This window comes from Lampetra fluviatilis, chromosome 3, assembly GCF_964198595.1.
Source record: "Lampetra fluviatilis chromosome 3, kcLamFluv1.1, whole genome shotgun sequence".
NCBI classification, from domain to species: Eukaryota; Metazoa; Chordata; class Hyperoartia; order Petromyzontiformes; family Petromyzontidae; genus Lampetra; species Lampetra fluviatilis.
The window spans coordinates 3370895-3385199 of record NC_136277.1 but is presented as its reverse complement, the minus strand read 5'-3'; the positions used below and the strand labels follow the sequence as shown (position 1 = coordinate 3385199).

At 39.8% G+C, this 14305-nt stretch overlaps 1 protein-coding gene across 5 annotated transcripts; it reads right to left on the bottom strand.

Moving 5' to 3' along the window:
• Positions 1–542: 542 nt before the first annotated feature.
• LOC144951547 (uncharacterized) lies at positions 543–13520 on the bottom strand. Of its 5 annotated transcripts, none has more exons than XM_078881838.1 (5): positions 13295–13520; positions 10810–10921; positions 6839–7873; positions 3797–4057; positions 543–1770 (listed from the first exon to the last, which is right to left on the bottom strand). In XM_078881838.1, the coding sequence occupies exons 2-5, from the start codon at positions 10880–10882 to the stop codon at positions 827–829; spliced, it is 2313 nt and encodes a 770-aa protein (XP_078737964.1). In that variant the 5' UTR covers positions 10883–10921; positions 13295–13520; the 3' UTR covers positions 543–826. The 5 variants fall into 5 exon arrangements, with proteins under 5 accessions (XP_078737964.1, XP_078737971.1, XP_078737980.1 ...); XM_078881845.1 differs by lacking the exon at positions 13295–13520 and adding an exon at positions 11956–12047; XM_078881854.1 differs by lacking the exon at positions 13295–13520 and having other exon boundaries at positions 6839–6896; positions 7739–7873; positions 10810–10895.
• Between the last annotated feature and the right edge of the window lie 785 nt (positions 13521–14305).

Here is a 14305-nt window from a genome sequence, read left to right as displayed (position 1 = left end):
GAAGTTTTACTGCATACATAATTAGTTGCACCCAAGCTTGTTGACATTTGAAAGAATAAACAGGAAAACCTCGCCAGGCGCAGGAGTTATATTCGACAAGAGCTTTTGAGATAAATAGGGGTGTGTTCCGGATTTCAAAATGATAACCCCCTCCCTCTTTGCTTAACTAATTCTACACGATGCCTGTCCTTGTGATTGTAATAAAGGATGCCGGGTCGCTCTCGATTACTTGTGCGTGTGTACTCGTTCAATTTCACCTCAACATAAATCCCCCGTCTCCATTACTCTTCCGGCACCGCAGCACTCATATGCCCAACGCTCGCACCCTGCATTAATTTGCCGGCCCGACGCCCACCCCTCCCCCCCCAACACTGTTACTTGAACGTGAATGCTTTGCCATCTCGGTATCCGTATGGTTGACGTACTCAACGGGTAGACGGCTATATGCATGCACCAATGTGTGAACATTTGCGTTGCGCGTGAGTGTTGCGTTACATTATCACACGCAAAAAAAATACAAAAACGTACTCAAAAACACGGTGAAGTTTTCACAATTGATTCATTCACACCTTAAGTGACTTTCAACGGATACAGCACTCACGTCTCGCAAGCCTAACAATAATCTTGGCAATGTCAAACCACGCATAGCCGAAACATCACCCTGTGGTTCGGAAAACAGACCTTATTAAACCATTAATATCTGAAACAAGCGTTTAATTAAATCACGATCGGTAAGGTTTTCCTGTGTAAGTTTGGGGTGATGGACAGAGCCTGAGAGCCAGGAAGGATATGCCAGTGATTAAGGACAGTGCGTTCTTAAAGTTTATTACAGACTTATATGTCGTCTGTGAGTCTTCTTATGGACCTTCAGGTTGCAATTTAATGAAAAACACTTTCCACAATCTTGGCATTCATACGGTTTTTCTCCAGTGTGTGTCCTCTGATGGGACTTGAGATGAGGTTTTTGTGAAAAACCCCTGCCACATAGTGTGCATGTAAAAGGTTTATCTCCAGTATGTGTTTTCTGATGGACCTTTAAGTTACTATAGTATGAAAAACTCTTCCCACACTCCTTACAGATAAATGGTCGTTCACTACTGTGCATCTGTTGATGTTGTTTCAGAGAAGAAGGAAATGAAAATCTCTTTCCACAATCCGGGCAAACAAATGTCCTTTCTCCAGTGTGCAGCAACTGATGAGTCTTCAGAGAAGATGTTTGTGAGAACCTCCTTCCACATTCCTGACAAATAAATGGCTGTTCACCATTGTGAGTCAAATTATGGATTTTTAGAGATGATCCCTGTGAAAATCCTTTTCCGCATTCCTTGCAGATAAATGGTTTCTCTCCAGAATGTACAATTTCATGATTTTTTAAGATAGACTTGAGTGAAAATCCTTTTCCACAATGTTTGCAAATAAACGGTTTCTCTACACTATGTGTAAATTCATGTGCCTTTAATGTGGATTTCAATGCAAATCCTTTCCCACATATCTTGCATATAAAAGGCCTCTCTCCAGTGTGTATTCTTTTATGAGCCTTCAGGTGTTGACCTTGAGAGAATTTTTTTCCACAGTGTGTGCAGATATATGGTTTCACTCCAGTATGCGTTCTCATATGAACAACTAAAGTACGTTTATCAGAAAACCTCTTACCACAATGCTCACACATGTAAGGCCTTTTTGTAACATTGTCACCATTTGTATTCAGAATAGAACCATCTAATAGCTCCTTCTCATACTCTTCCTCAACGAGTTTCCTCTTGGCAGCCTCTATGGAGAGAAAAAACAGGAGGAATAAAACTATTAACCAATATTTTCATTCTACCAAAAGGTCTAACTTAATCTTAATTTGGAGCTTTCGTGACTGCAGGAATTACTCTTTGGTTCTTTCGGTAAAGTCATGTATAAAGATACGTGACTTTACCGAAAGAACCAAAGAGGTCTAACTTAATGTTATTCTGGGGACTTGTTACAATTTAAAGTTAGATCTGGGAGAACATTGGCAGAAACTTAATTTCCTATCATAAAAATGTGTTATGCATTGTTCTTCTTTACTGCTTCTCTTTCTCCAACTCACTGCCTCACTGATCCTGAGGCAGCGAGTGAAAGATATCTGTCACTTTGTACCACACTCGCATCTCTTAATAAAGCGTTGTGCTTTGTTCTACCATTGCATCTGACTCCATACATCTTCACATGTCTGCATTCATCTTCTTGGCTCTTTCGGTAAAGTCACGTAGAAGGGAAGTAATAAAATAATAAAAATAAAATAATTCTCACGACGTTTCGGCCACAACGCAAGCAGCCGTCCTCAGGTGAAACCAGGTCTGTCGAGGCGACAGCGTCTGAACGCTGTCGACAGACCTGGTTTCACCTGAGGACGGCTGCTTGCGTTGTGGCCGAAACGTCGTGAGAATTATTTAATTATGTTTTATTTTTATTATTTTATTACTTCCCTTCTACGTGACTTTACCGAAAGAACCAAGAAGATGAATCCCTGCAGTCATGAAAGCTTTAAATCGAAATGTCTGCATTCCCCATTCCACACATCTACACTGTGCCCATTTCCAGCCTCTCAATGCATACATCTCACACTCCACAAACACCCATACTGTGCTTATCTCCTTTTCTCGCCACGCAGCCCAGCACTCAATAGATAGTCACAGTGCATTGATCTGTGTAGTCAGTGCCAATGCATTATTAGTGCACATCACTCCATGTGGAGTGAAGTGGAATGGTGGGAAATACAGAGGCGGAGATACTGCACTGGATATGTATCAAGTAATGCGCCAGCACATACAAAGGGGGCATAGTATGAAGATGCATTCAGATAAGGAGAGCATTGCTATGCATCGCAATATACCGTAATTGATATGCAGCACTTTTCATGTCGTAGTGCACATCTTGGTTTGAAAAACGATCGAAAATGGGATATTTTACATGTTTAGGTAGATTCAGGGAAACGTTCGTGGGACACTTCTAGCAGGAAAATGTAATATTATTGCCAATGGCGATTTTTAGTATGTAAAACAGCCCAACTTTTGAAATAATTAATTTGTTTAATACTTAAATATTAACTTTTAAACATAGATAACCAACAGCCATGTTAAAATGGCTGACTCCAAGTAATAAAGTTGAAGTAGAGAAAGGCAAAGGGATAGAAATATGCCTGATTGTTTCAACTGGCAGGCCAGGAGTTGAACAGGCTGGAAGTCCAGTGTGCTAACTATTCAGTTAAAATATTTATGTTTATTGTAAGACATTTCTACGTGTGCCAAACCAGTTTTTTTCATGCTGTTGCCAGAAGTGCAAAACATATATTACCCCATCTTCCACCTAGCACCTACACACAAATAAATGTCATCGCTCCATCTCCTAATTATTTTCAGTATGCCAGACACCCTCCATAACCCAAAATGTCCCCAAATGTGTTTGGCTTCAAAAGGTTTTTAAGGTATACATTTTCAATCATACATTTACTCGAACTGTATTTACTGAAGGAATTCCAAGGAGCATTCTTTTTTGTTCCATACAATTTGATTTGGAAATATTTCAACGTAAAGTTTCGGATACCTTTTTTACCCTGGACTAGAACAGAAAAAAGAAGAATGACTGGAACAGGACAGCATTTTTATTTAGAAATTCGAATAAAACTGAATATTTGTTTCAATTGTTCCCCATTACTGCCTGTAGCCCATCAACTATTTTGTAAAAACACACTTGCCTTTGTACAAAATGTCTTCACAATGTATTAAGATTGTTACCATAATGCGTTGTTTGTGAAATTTGCTCTCACCGTTGCTGCTGTTTTCTATTTTCACCTCTGTCCACAGTTGCTGAGTAGCACATCCACCATGTGTTTCCACCATCTCCTCACAATTTACAACGTCCACATCAGTAGTTTTACACTCCAGGCCTGATACGAGTGATATCTCTATGACAGCACACTCTGTTGAGACATCTTGCTCACATACAGTGTCTGCACTTTGAGACCCTTGGGTCTTTTTGTTAGAATGTTCAGCCAACTTTCCACATTCAACGTCATGCGATTCCTCTGCTTCAGAAACAACAGTGACAAAAAAATACATCACACAATTAAGTTTTGGTATATAAGATTATAAAACACTAAGACTTAATAAATTAACATATATGTTGTTACACTTCGTTGGAAAAGGCTGTCTTCGAGATTTAAAACATATCGATTAACCCAAGCTATATTTATGATTATGCTAAACAGTGATTAAGTGATATTCTTTTTGCGAGCGTGTTCCAACACCCCTGACTTCTGCCAATCATTCAAATTTTGAGAATTTCAACGTTTATCTTTATCCTCTCCTGTTATTAGTAGTCATTTGACGCATTAAGGTCTCTGATATTTTACATCACTTATGGCTTAGTTTGAACACTCCCACGTTTTCTTATTTAGACTGTAAAATCTATCACTTTTGCTGCCGCATCAATCCTCGTGTCTTTGGTTAAAATTAATATTATTTTTTAGTCTGACAGAGCTCAAAACTGCCCCAATACTCATGTAAAACTGCCGTCAGTTTGGAAATCTGATTCTCCATACACACATCTTGCCAACCTCCAAGCTTTAATCTCACTTCGATATAGCTTCATCTAAATGATGTCTGTAACCAGGTAAAATAATGGGATGGAGGTCAAAATATGTCTTGTTACCAAAGCAATTTTTTATAGATGACATAAGCCAATTTTTGTAAGAGCAGAGTGATCAACTTTAGGGTTAAAAGATGGTCATTTTATGTATCAATGTTTACGTTGATGTATGGCTCTGATAACGAGGCTTTAAGAAAGCAACTCGAAAAATGTCGTCAGGCATTTGAATAATTATTTTTAAGAAATTGTGGCAGAATCAGATAAACAAATTGAAACGCAAGAACAGTCACAGTAGGTAGGGCATATCTCCATTAATGATGACGAGGACAGGTTACAGACAGGTATTAGAAAGGTATCCATGTCAGCAAACAGCTGGGGAAAGACCTATAACCAGATGATGGGATCCTGCTAGAACGAGCCTTATAGTTTGGGTATTGATATCATAGATACATTAATTAATAAAAAACTGCAAAGTTTTGGAATGCATCGAATCGGTTTAGGAAGTGCTATGTGTACAATCATTGCATAACACACAGCCAATACTCTTATTTATCACCTATTTTATCTGTTATTCATCTGCAAAATAAATGTACAAATATCCCACAGTAGAATCACTGTCTTCATAACAAAATATACATCCATGGATATAGCAGAGTTAGCCCTATCTCATCATTGTGTTACTGCTTTGTCGGCCCCCATTATACACTCTTGCATTTAATACTCTGAATAATTATGCAGGCATCACCAGCACATTTGTTTTCTAGTTCCACTCTCACCTCTCAAACAGCTCTTTATAAATTTCTATATGAATACTGTATTTTTCTCAAAACAGAGATATGCCATCTTCCAAGGCTCCATCCTCAGCTGCCTGTTAGTCCAAATATATCTCCTCCCTCAAAAATCATCTTGAGGTTAAATGTTGACCATCATTTCCATTCTGATGACATTCAGCTCCACATCGCCATTGAATCCATTAACCCATGTTCACTGTACACTCGCATCTTGCCTTGATGCGATCTCACCTCCGATTCTGTCTCTCCAAATAAATGTTGCCAAAACTGAATGCACTCATGAGCAAAACAGTCCAATCTCAGTAAAGACTCCAATTTAAGCATGTACCTCCTAAACTCTGAAACCACTTGCAGTGTACAAGACGTTAAAATTGTCATCGATCCTGAGCTGTCATTCTCTTCCCACATCTCAACTCTACAGGACCTAAAACCTCCATTCTGTGCAACATCTCACACATCCACCATTTTCTTACATCAAATACTGCTGATAAAATGAATTTCTTTATCACAGCCTGACTTAACTCTGGCAAATCTCTCATCTATGGCCCCTACACATCTCTCACACTCGAGACCAGTGGTTCTTAACCTGGGGTGCATGCACACCCTGGGGGTGCAAGATGCCCTTTCTGGGGGTGCAAGGCATGCCAGATTTTTTTCTAAAAGAAATAATCGAAAACACGATTACAGCACAGGCACGTAAGTACAACTACTTTGTTTCATCAAACCTATGTATTTATGAACATTATAAAAACATTAACGATGGAGAACCAAAGTGGTGCAGGCTGCAGTAAAGGTAAGAACCACTGCTCCTGATGATCAAATATGCTACTGCCATACTGTTGCCTGCACACACATCAGCTTCCACATACCACATACCACATAAACTATAATGCCTCCACACTGTCTCCCTATCCGATACTGGATAAACTTCAAGATGGCACTTCAGTATTCATAATTCATGCACTCACGCCTGCCTACATGCACTTCCTCTAATGTCACTTTACTCCCGTCTGCAAGCTCTCTGTTCTCAAGATAAATGATTTCTATTAAAGCCCAATTCAACCTTCAATCTGTATTTCAAAAACACAAATGCTGCATTGGACATTGAGCCATCATATATGGTATAACATTTAAAATTAGAATGGCATTTGTAATGGTTCTGCCAATGCTTAATTACTTCTATTCAAGTGCAGCTTAACGATTTAGGCTCTCTACATCAATACATTAGTTGCTATCCTAAAACTTAACCGATTTTTGCTTTGCAAAGCGTGAAGTTGTAAAAACCAACAAATTGAGCATTTGCAAGTCATGGTTAATATTGATATTTCCAGGTGATATCATACAGTCTTAAAAAAACATTTAATATATACAAGCACTTCTATACAGCATGCTTATATATTTATATTTAAAATAAAAAATGCTTCACTTGCCTTGTCTGGTGTTCTTCGTTTTTTCATCTTCCCACATCTGACAAGCTACTTGGATTTCCTGTGAATATAAAATTTCTTTACATCCAACATTACCTCCATCATACTGAAAGTTCTCTTTTTGGATGGACTGCACCTGGATAGCATCAACATTTTCACTTTGTAATTTGTTTTGTTCGCATACATCTCCTTTAAGATGAGTCTTCTGATGAGCTTTAAGATTGTAATTTAGCGAAAAGCTTTTTCCACAAACATTACATTCATATGGCTTCTCTCCGGTGTGTATCCGCTGGTGGGTTTTCAAGTGAGGCTTTTGCGCAAAACCCCTTCCACAATCTTTGCATATGAAAGGTTTTTCTCCAGTATGTGTTTTTTGATGGACAGTCATGGCACTTGAATATGAAAAACTCTTCCCACACTCTTTGCAAACATATGGTCTCTCTCCAGTATGAATTTTCTGATGTTCCTTCAGGGTGGATGCCTGTAAAAACCTTTTTCCACAATCTGCGCATATAAATGGCCTTTCTCCAGTGTGCGTGAACCGATGAGTTTTGAGGGAAGAAGGTTGAGAAAACCTCTGGCCACAATCTTGGCATGCATATGGTCTTTCTCCGGTGTGGGTCAACTGATGAACCTTCATGTAAGAAGCCTTTGAAAACCCTTTTCCACAGACATTGCAAACAAACGGCTTCTCTAAAGAATGTGTCAACGAATGTGTCTTCAATGTGGATTTAAGTGAAAAACGTTTTCCACAGTCTTGACATATAAAGGGCTTCTCTCCAGTGTGGGTCCTCAAATGAGCCTTCAGGTGTTGACCTTGAGAAAATCGCTTTTCACAATGTTTGCACATGTATGGCTTCACTCCTGCATGTATTCTCTGGTGGACAGCTAACGTACGCTTACTTGAAAATGTCTTTCCACACTGCTCACACATGTACATCTTCTCTGCATTTGTAGCCGATTTATTTTTCAAAATAGATTCATTTAAAGGATCATTTCCATAATCCACATGATTCTGAATCTTCCCTGCCACCTCCACTGCAAAGGTTAAATGGGAAGAAAAGTTAATAGGTTTAAGAGGGCCCATTTTCGCAGCTGTAAAAGTAACATTTGAATTAATAATTGATCTCTCAAAACATACATTTCCTTTCCCCCATTGTCTTAACATTACTTGTTTTTCATATTTCTTATAAAACCAGTTACTCATTTAGGATTATGAAAGATATAAATTATGCCCGAGCTCAATTTATTCTCTGCCACATTATCATTTAAAATCAATCTTTATACAAAAAAATACATTAAATTGTCCTACACTGACCAGATTCAGAATCCAAATACCAAAGTAAAATATTCAGAACAGTTTTTTCTAATTAGATGTTATTACATTTGGGAAACATTGAAACACATTTTGTTACAAGTCAAGGTTCAAGTCTTAATTTTAATTCACAAGACTTCACAGCATACGAGCGGAAGTGCTATGTGGAAACAATTATGGAGCACGATGATGAGTATGATGACTACAACGTCAAATGCATGCATCTCGGTGGACCAGCAAATGCCTTCGATTAGCCACCAAAAAACTGCATCAGCTCTGTAACAAAACTCCATGTGCTCTGCTCAACAACAACATTAGTAACAGCTTCAGGATAAAAGTACTAGCCGAGCGACCAGACAATGAAAGACATTTTCGCTGTGACAACAAAAATTGTCTTTGGGTTGACATGGTGGCGAGCTGTTAACTACCTTGCCTGGTATGCAGGTTGTGGGTTCGATCTCAACCCTTAAGCTTGTATATTTGGAGTTTGAATGTTCTCCCCGTGATCACGTCGATTTTTATCCAGGTCCTCTGGTTTTTCCCAACATATTTAGAAACGTGCTTTAAGATTATTTGTCTGCCATAACTTTCCACATAAGTCACATTCAAGAGCACAGAAAACAGGATAGGAGCAAACATTGAGCCCTGAGAAATTACTTTAGTAATGGGGGTCCCGTCAGATGATGTATTATTGACAGAAATAATTTGAAACTAGTAGATAAGCAGTTGCAAATCCAGTTGATTGCACAATGCAAAAATGTAGGCATTTAGCCTTTGCAGCATTCCAGAGTGGTCCACAGTGTAAATTGCTTTAGACAAGTCAAGGAATAGGATGACACAATGACAAGATTCAAGACTGTTGAAGATAGTCAAGAATATCTAATCTTTCTTGAAAGATGCTGGTATCATGGCCCAAATTTGACCAATAAAAAGATTACTCATAAATTACTCAATTGGGATAACAGGAATACCCCAATATAAGTTTCCGCATTATGCGTTGTTTTGCATAAACATTCCTGATTAAGGAACATATTTCCTAATAAGTGTAATGTTTTGCATATCGTTCCTTTCAAAAAAATGAAAATGAACTATTTTGCGATGTAATACCATACTGTACATAAATACATGCTGAGCCTCCTTCGGCCAGCCCGGCCGTTTCTTGTGGTGATAGACATATAGCATTCGGTGATAGTTTTAGAAAAGTACAAAGGGCTTAAATAGAGTGTAAAACACATAGTAAGCGTTTTGAAACACGTGAAAAGGCAGTCGATATTGCCAAAATTCTTAGCCTACCCACAACTTCGGTGAGAACTATTCGAGTTAATGCGGGAAATATGTTTTTTACGTGCTCAAAATGTGGCATCTTTAATTACCACTAAAATAATTAAGTTGTGGAATTCTAGAAAATTTGGAAATACATTTTAAGTGCGTGGACTGAAGATCAAAATCAGCATATCGCTTCAACCATCTTTGGTAAGATTTACCTAATCATTTGTATTTCTTAACCTATAATCATAAGCATGTTTGTACACATCATAATATTTATTCACGCATTTTTTCCCCCCAGATATGTCGGCTAGGAACAAAACCCCTGATTGTTTACATTATGCCTGTGGGAAATTAGAGTTCGCTTAAGGTAATTTCGACTTAAGTAGCATTTTCCGGGAACACATCCCTTACGTATAGTGAAGGATTCCTGTATACATAGCAATCATCGCCCCCTACTGGCAGTCTAATGCCCAGTTGCAGGCGAGGCACCGAGTCACTTTGTGCGTAGAGGGGCAGCTGTCACCGAGGGTGCCCCTTCAAATGTTCAAGTTGAGGTATGATACTCTTTGGTTCTTTCGGTAAAGTCACGTAGGTATATATACCTGTGGTACCTACGTGACTTTACCGAAAGAACCAATGAGTATGGATTCCTGCAGTCACGAAAACTTCAAATCAAGATTGAGGTATGATGTAAATGACTCTTGACATGCCCTTGCGTAAAAGGGCACGATATCAAAAAAGTCACATTTGTCATGCTGCTGTGATAGATTAAGATTAAATACAATATTATTGATAATTGCAAAAACAGATTAATAATAAGGTTTGATTTAATGAATATGATCACATAATGGTAATTAATATAATCAAATTGTCAGTAAATGTTAAGATGATGTTAATCATTCGTAAAAAAGTAAACATTTCATTGGAACATTCTTTTTTATTTTACATTATACTGTGACAATATATTGTTATTGAGATATGGATCCTATGTAATATGTATCTGCATAGAACGTGTAAGATTATTTTCCAAATGTATTGGCAATAATCCAATTTGATAACAAAAAAGGACTGATTAAACCAGCTCATTCCGAATGATGAGTAATGCACTTTTGCCAATTACGATCGCGATTGAATCACAATATATTGATATTCCTGCTGGATTATTTAATTTAACTGTATAATCCACCACCCATGGTGTATTATGCACATTACGATTTACGTAAAATGTACAATTTTACATAATGCATTTCACCACCACATCATCTCCCCTATGTATGCAAGTTACAAATACATACAGTACTTAAAAACATTAAATAGGACTTGTATTTATCCACAAACAACATTAAATGTCACATTTGTAATAATAATGAAGATTGATTCAAGACCAAACCTTGGTTTGTGTTTTTTCCTGTCACTTGGGCCACGGTGATGTAAATGATGCGAATCGCCTGTGAATGCGACATGCTTCCAACAGCTTGCAATGACTCCCAGCAGCTACCCAACTGCAACAAATTGACAAGCAAACATGACACAAGATATGCAAAAGGTCAATCAAGAGCCAGTGGCTTAAAAAAGGAGCGAGTGGTGTTACAATCAATGGAGAATGTTGAGCTAAAAGTACACTATAATAAAAGCCTATCTGTCTATTGTCTTTCCAGATGTGTTAATCAGAAGCAGTTTAACTTTCTCAACAGTATTAAATGAAACACTACTGTGATGCGGGCCCCCAGAAGTGCCAGGTAACCCAGAGCATGTTTTCTTAGTTCTGGCGTACTGGGTACGGAGTCAAGTTCATGATGACAGCCATCAAAGGTAAGTCAGCTCATGCACAGGTACTATATAAATTGTGGCGTCAAAAGATTCTGAGAGATGGTGACTGCGTGGGAGCTCTTCAACCACCAGTAAATTGCTAGCTCATGAAATAACATTTTGGCACATCAGCTTTGATAAACTTTTTTTAAAATATATAAACACCATCGTCCACCACCGACATGTACAATATTATATGATTCAAATGTATAATACAATGTAACACTTTTCAACGAAGTATAAAAGTCGCAATGCATTGGCTTTCTGAGGTCACAATAACTCTCGTAAAGATATCATAATCATCATGGAATGACCAATGCACATCTGGATGATGGCCTTCCTAAGTTGCCACCACCTCTCACAATCTTGGATATAATCCATTCAGCACCTGCACATGAGTTGATTTCATTGCTCCATCTCCTTGGTTGACATCATCTTAAATGCGTTCCATTCCTTGGCTGAAATTCAATTCTAATTCTTGACCATTGACCATCAAACCTTTAAGTCATAACATATCCTGCACAAGCCCACTTACACCAAATAGTGTGTCTACGTGCCTCTAATCAGTGTTTCTGTAGCTCGTTTTTGTTCCCGTAGATACACAAGAGACACATAGAGATGTAACAGATGCATGTCTGCTATAGTAAATGATTCAAAAACAGGATGACGTTATCGCATGTCCCATCGCATTACGTGCGGCACAAACTTGCCTCCACAGCTGCCTCACCTGGTGTCCCTGCCAGGCTTGGGGTCCTTGTACCTCACCGGGATAGGGGAAAGTGGACAATGGAGTGGGGTGGGGGTCCGAGAGATGTGGACCCAAATAACTATCCATCATCATTATGATTTCCATCAGTGACCTAACCATTGCATGGATTAAGACCAATACAATGTATGATTTGTGTTTGTTGCCTGAAAATATTTCCTTTTTACCTTTCAGAGTAATTCCAGGTATGCATGTCTCCATGCTGTAAGATCAAAATGCCGAACTTGCGTATGTTCTCTAATCCACGTGTTCCTCCGTCTCTCAAGCTGGAAAGCTTTACAGGAGCCATGAACACATGCACGATGTTTGTCTGTTCCTTGATTATATTCTAAACCTATTGAATGTCGGCGTTTGCATTGTGAGAGCAGTGAAAGGGGAAGACGCGCGCCCGTGTGGGGCTTCGTCCACAGCGTAAAGGCGGCGATCAGGACACCAGATCGTGCCGTGCACGGCGTGACCTCGAGAAGTTGGCGACAGCCGCGGAGATCTTCACACTCCAGCAGTGTAAATACAGGTAGTCCTCTACTTACGATGGAGATGTGTTACGACGACCCCATCATCGTAAGTCAAAAATATCGTAAGTCGAAGATGGCCTAGCCTACCCAGGAGTCTTAAAGAATGGTGATAATTTAGCAAAACAGCAAATTTACAGTACCGTAGTATAAACTATATACTGTGTGTATTTATTAATTACAATACTGTATTGCACAGTAAAATGTAAAGTAAAAAAAAAGGTCAATTCTTAGCCTACCTATATGAACTGCAATTTAATAGAAATTGCTTTCAGGAAACAATCCTATCTGCGATTAAAAAAAAACTTTTAACATGCATTGAACGTATCGCGATCGTAAGATCGAAATATCGTAAGTCGGGGACTCTCTGAATTCACGGCTGAATGTAATTCGCGGACAGACGGGGACGTCGGCGAGGCCGGGCGGACCGTCCCCTCCGGCACGAAGCACAAACATCGGAGGGGCTCCAGCGCTGATGATGAGCAACAGATCTCTGGGATACCGCCGCCGTGGAAGAGACGTGACGCTGCGTCACGCATTTGAAAGGCATTCCGTGAATGTCACGTTTTACACGAGCGATCGACACGATCACCGCAGCCAAGGTCCGATCAAGATAAACAACAACAAAGCCCGTTCGCTTTTTCTCAACCAGTACATTCGACAGCGAGTTTGTATCTCTCGTGGTGCGTTTTGTCGCGGTCATATCAAGAGGCCTCCATCCAGCTGCGGAACGACAAAAGGGCTTGCACATGGGGCACATCCACTGCGCGTGTGAGTGCGAATCGTACCAGAGGCCTTCTGTGCTGCGGGCCCCGTGACAGGCCGCGCGGCGCCGCTGTCACGATGCGTCTCGTCCTCGTAAGCGCCGGCAAGCACGAAACGGCGTTACCACGACTCGTTCCACGTCTAAGCCCGCGCGAGATAAACTACGCGGCTCAACGCGGTGCCCGAGAACGCGGCTCACGCGTGACTACAGCGGGATCCGTGCCCAAGCACTCAGCGGACATGACGTCTCTTGCTGGCGGCGGCCTCGACCCCGTGGGCACATGACGTGAAACTGAACGCAATGTTTATACCAGGTTGCCATCTTGTTAAGTTCACCAGTGTACATGACGTGAGAATTTGATGTAATCTGCAGACCAGGCGGCCATGTTGTTAAGTTCACCAGTGCACATGTGAAATTGAAAGCAAAGTTTAGACCAGGTTGCCATCTTGTTAAGTTCACCTGTGTACATGACGTGAGAATTTGATGTAATCTGCAGACCAGGCGGCCATGTTGTTAAGTTCACCAGTGCACATGATGTGAAATTGAAAGCAAAGTTTAGACCAGGTTGCCATCTTGTTAAGTTCACCTGTGTACATGACGTGAGAATTTGATGTAATCTGCAGACTAGGCGGCCATGTTGTTAAGTTCACCAATGCACATGACGTGAAATTGAAAGCAAAGTTTAGACCAGGTTGCCATCTTGTTAAGTTCACCTGTGTACATGACGTGAGAATTTGATGTAATCTGCAGACCAGGCGGCCATGTTGTTAAGTTCATCAGTGCACATGACATGAAAACGGAATGCAATGTTTAGACCAGGTTGCCATCTTGTTAAGTTCACCAGTGTATATGACGTCAAAACGGAATCAAATGTGCAGACTAGGTGGCCATCTTGTTAAGTTCACCAGTGGTGTGTGAGCACATGAACACAAAGCTAACAAACAGGGTATTTAACAATCGTCAACAAAACAAGTGAATAACAAAAAAACTCCTACTAATGTAATGAAAGCAAAATGCGCCAGAAAAAGTTCGG

What these genes read in the sequence shown, in the direction of transcription:
- LOC144951547 (XM_078881835.1), bottom strand. Translation starts at nt 8,042, where the DNA reads ATGAGTAACTGGTTTTATAAGAAATATGAAAAACAAGTAATGTTAAGA. An exon ending in AACGAAGAACACCAGACAAG is followed by an intron (nt 4,058 to 6,838) that starts GCAAGTGAAGCA and finishes TTGTTTCTGAAG; the next exon opens with CAGAGGAATCGCATGACGTT. An exon ending in AATAGAAAACAGCAGCAACG is followed by an intron (nt 1,771 to 3,796) that starts GTGAGAGCAAAT and finishes TTCTCTCCATAG; the next exon opens with AGGCTGCCAAGAGGAAACTC.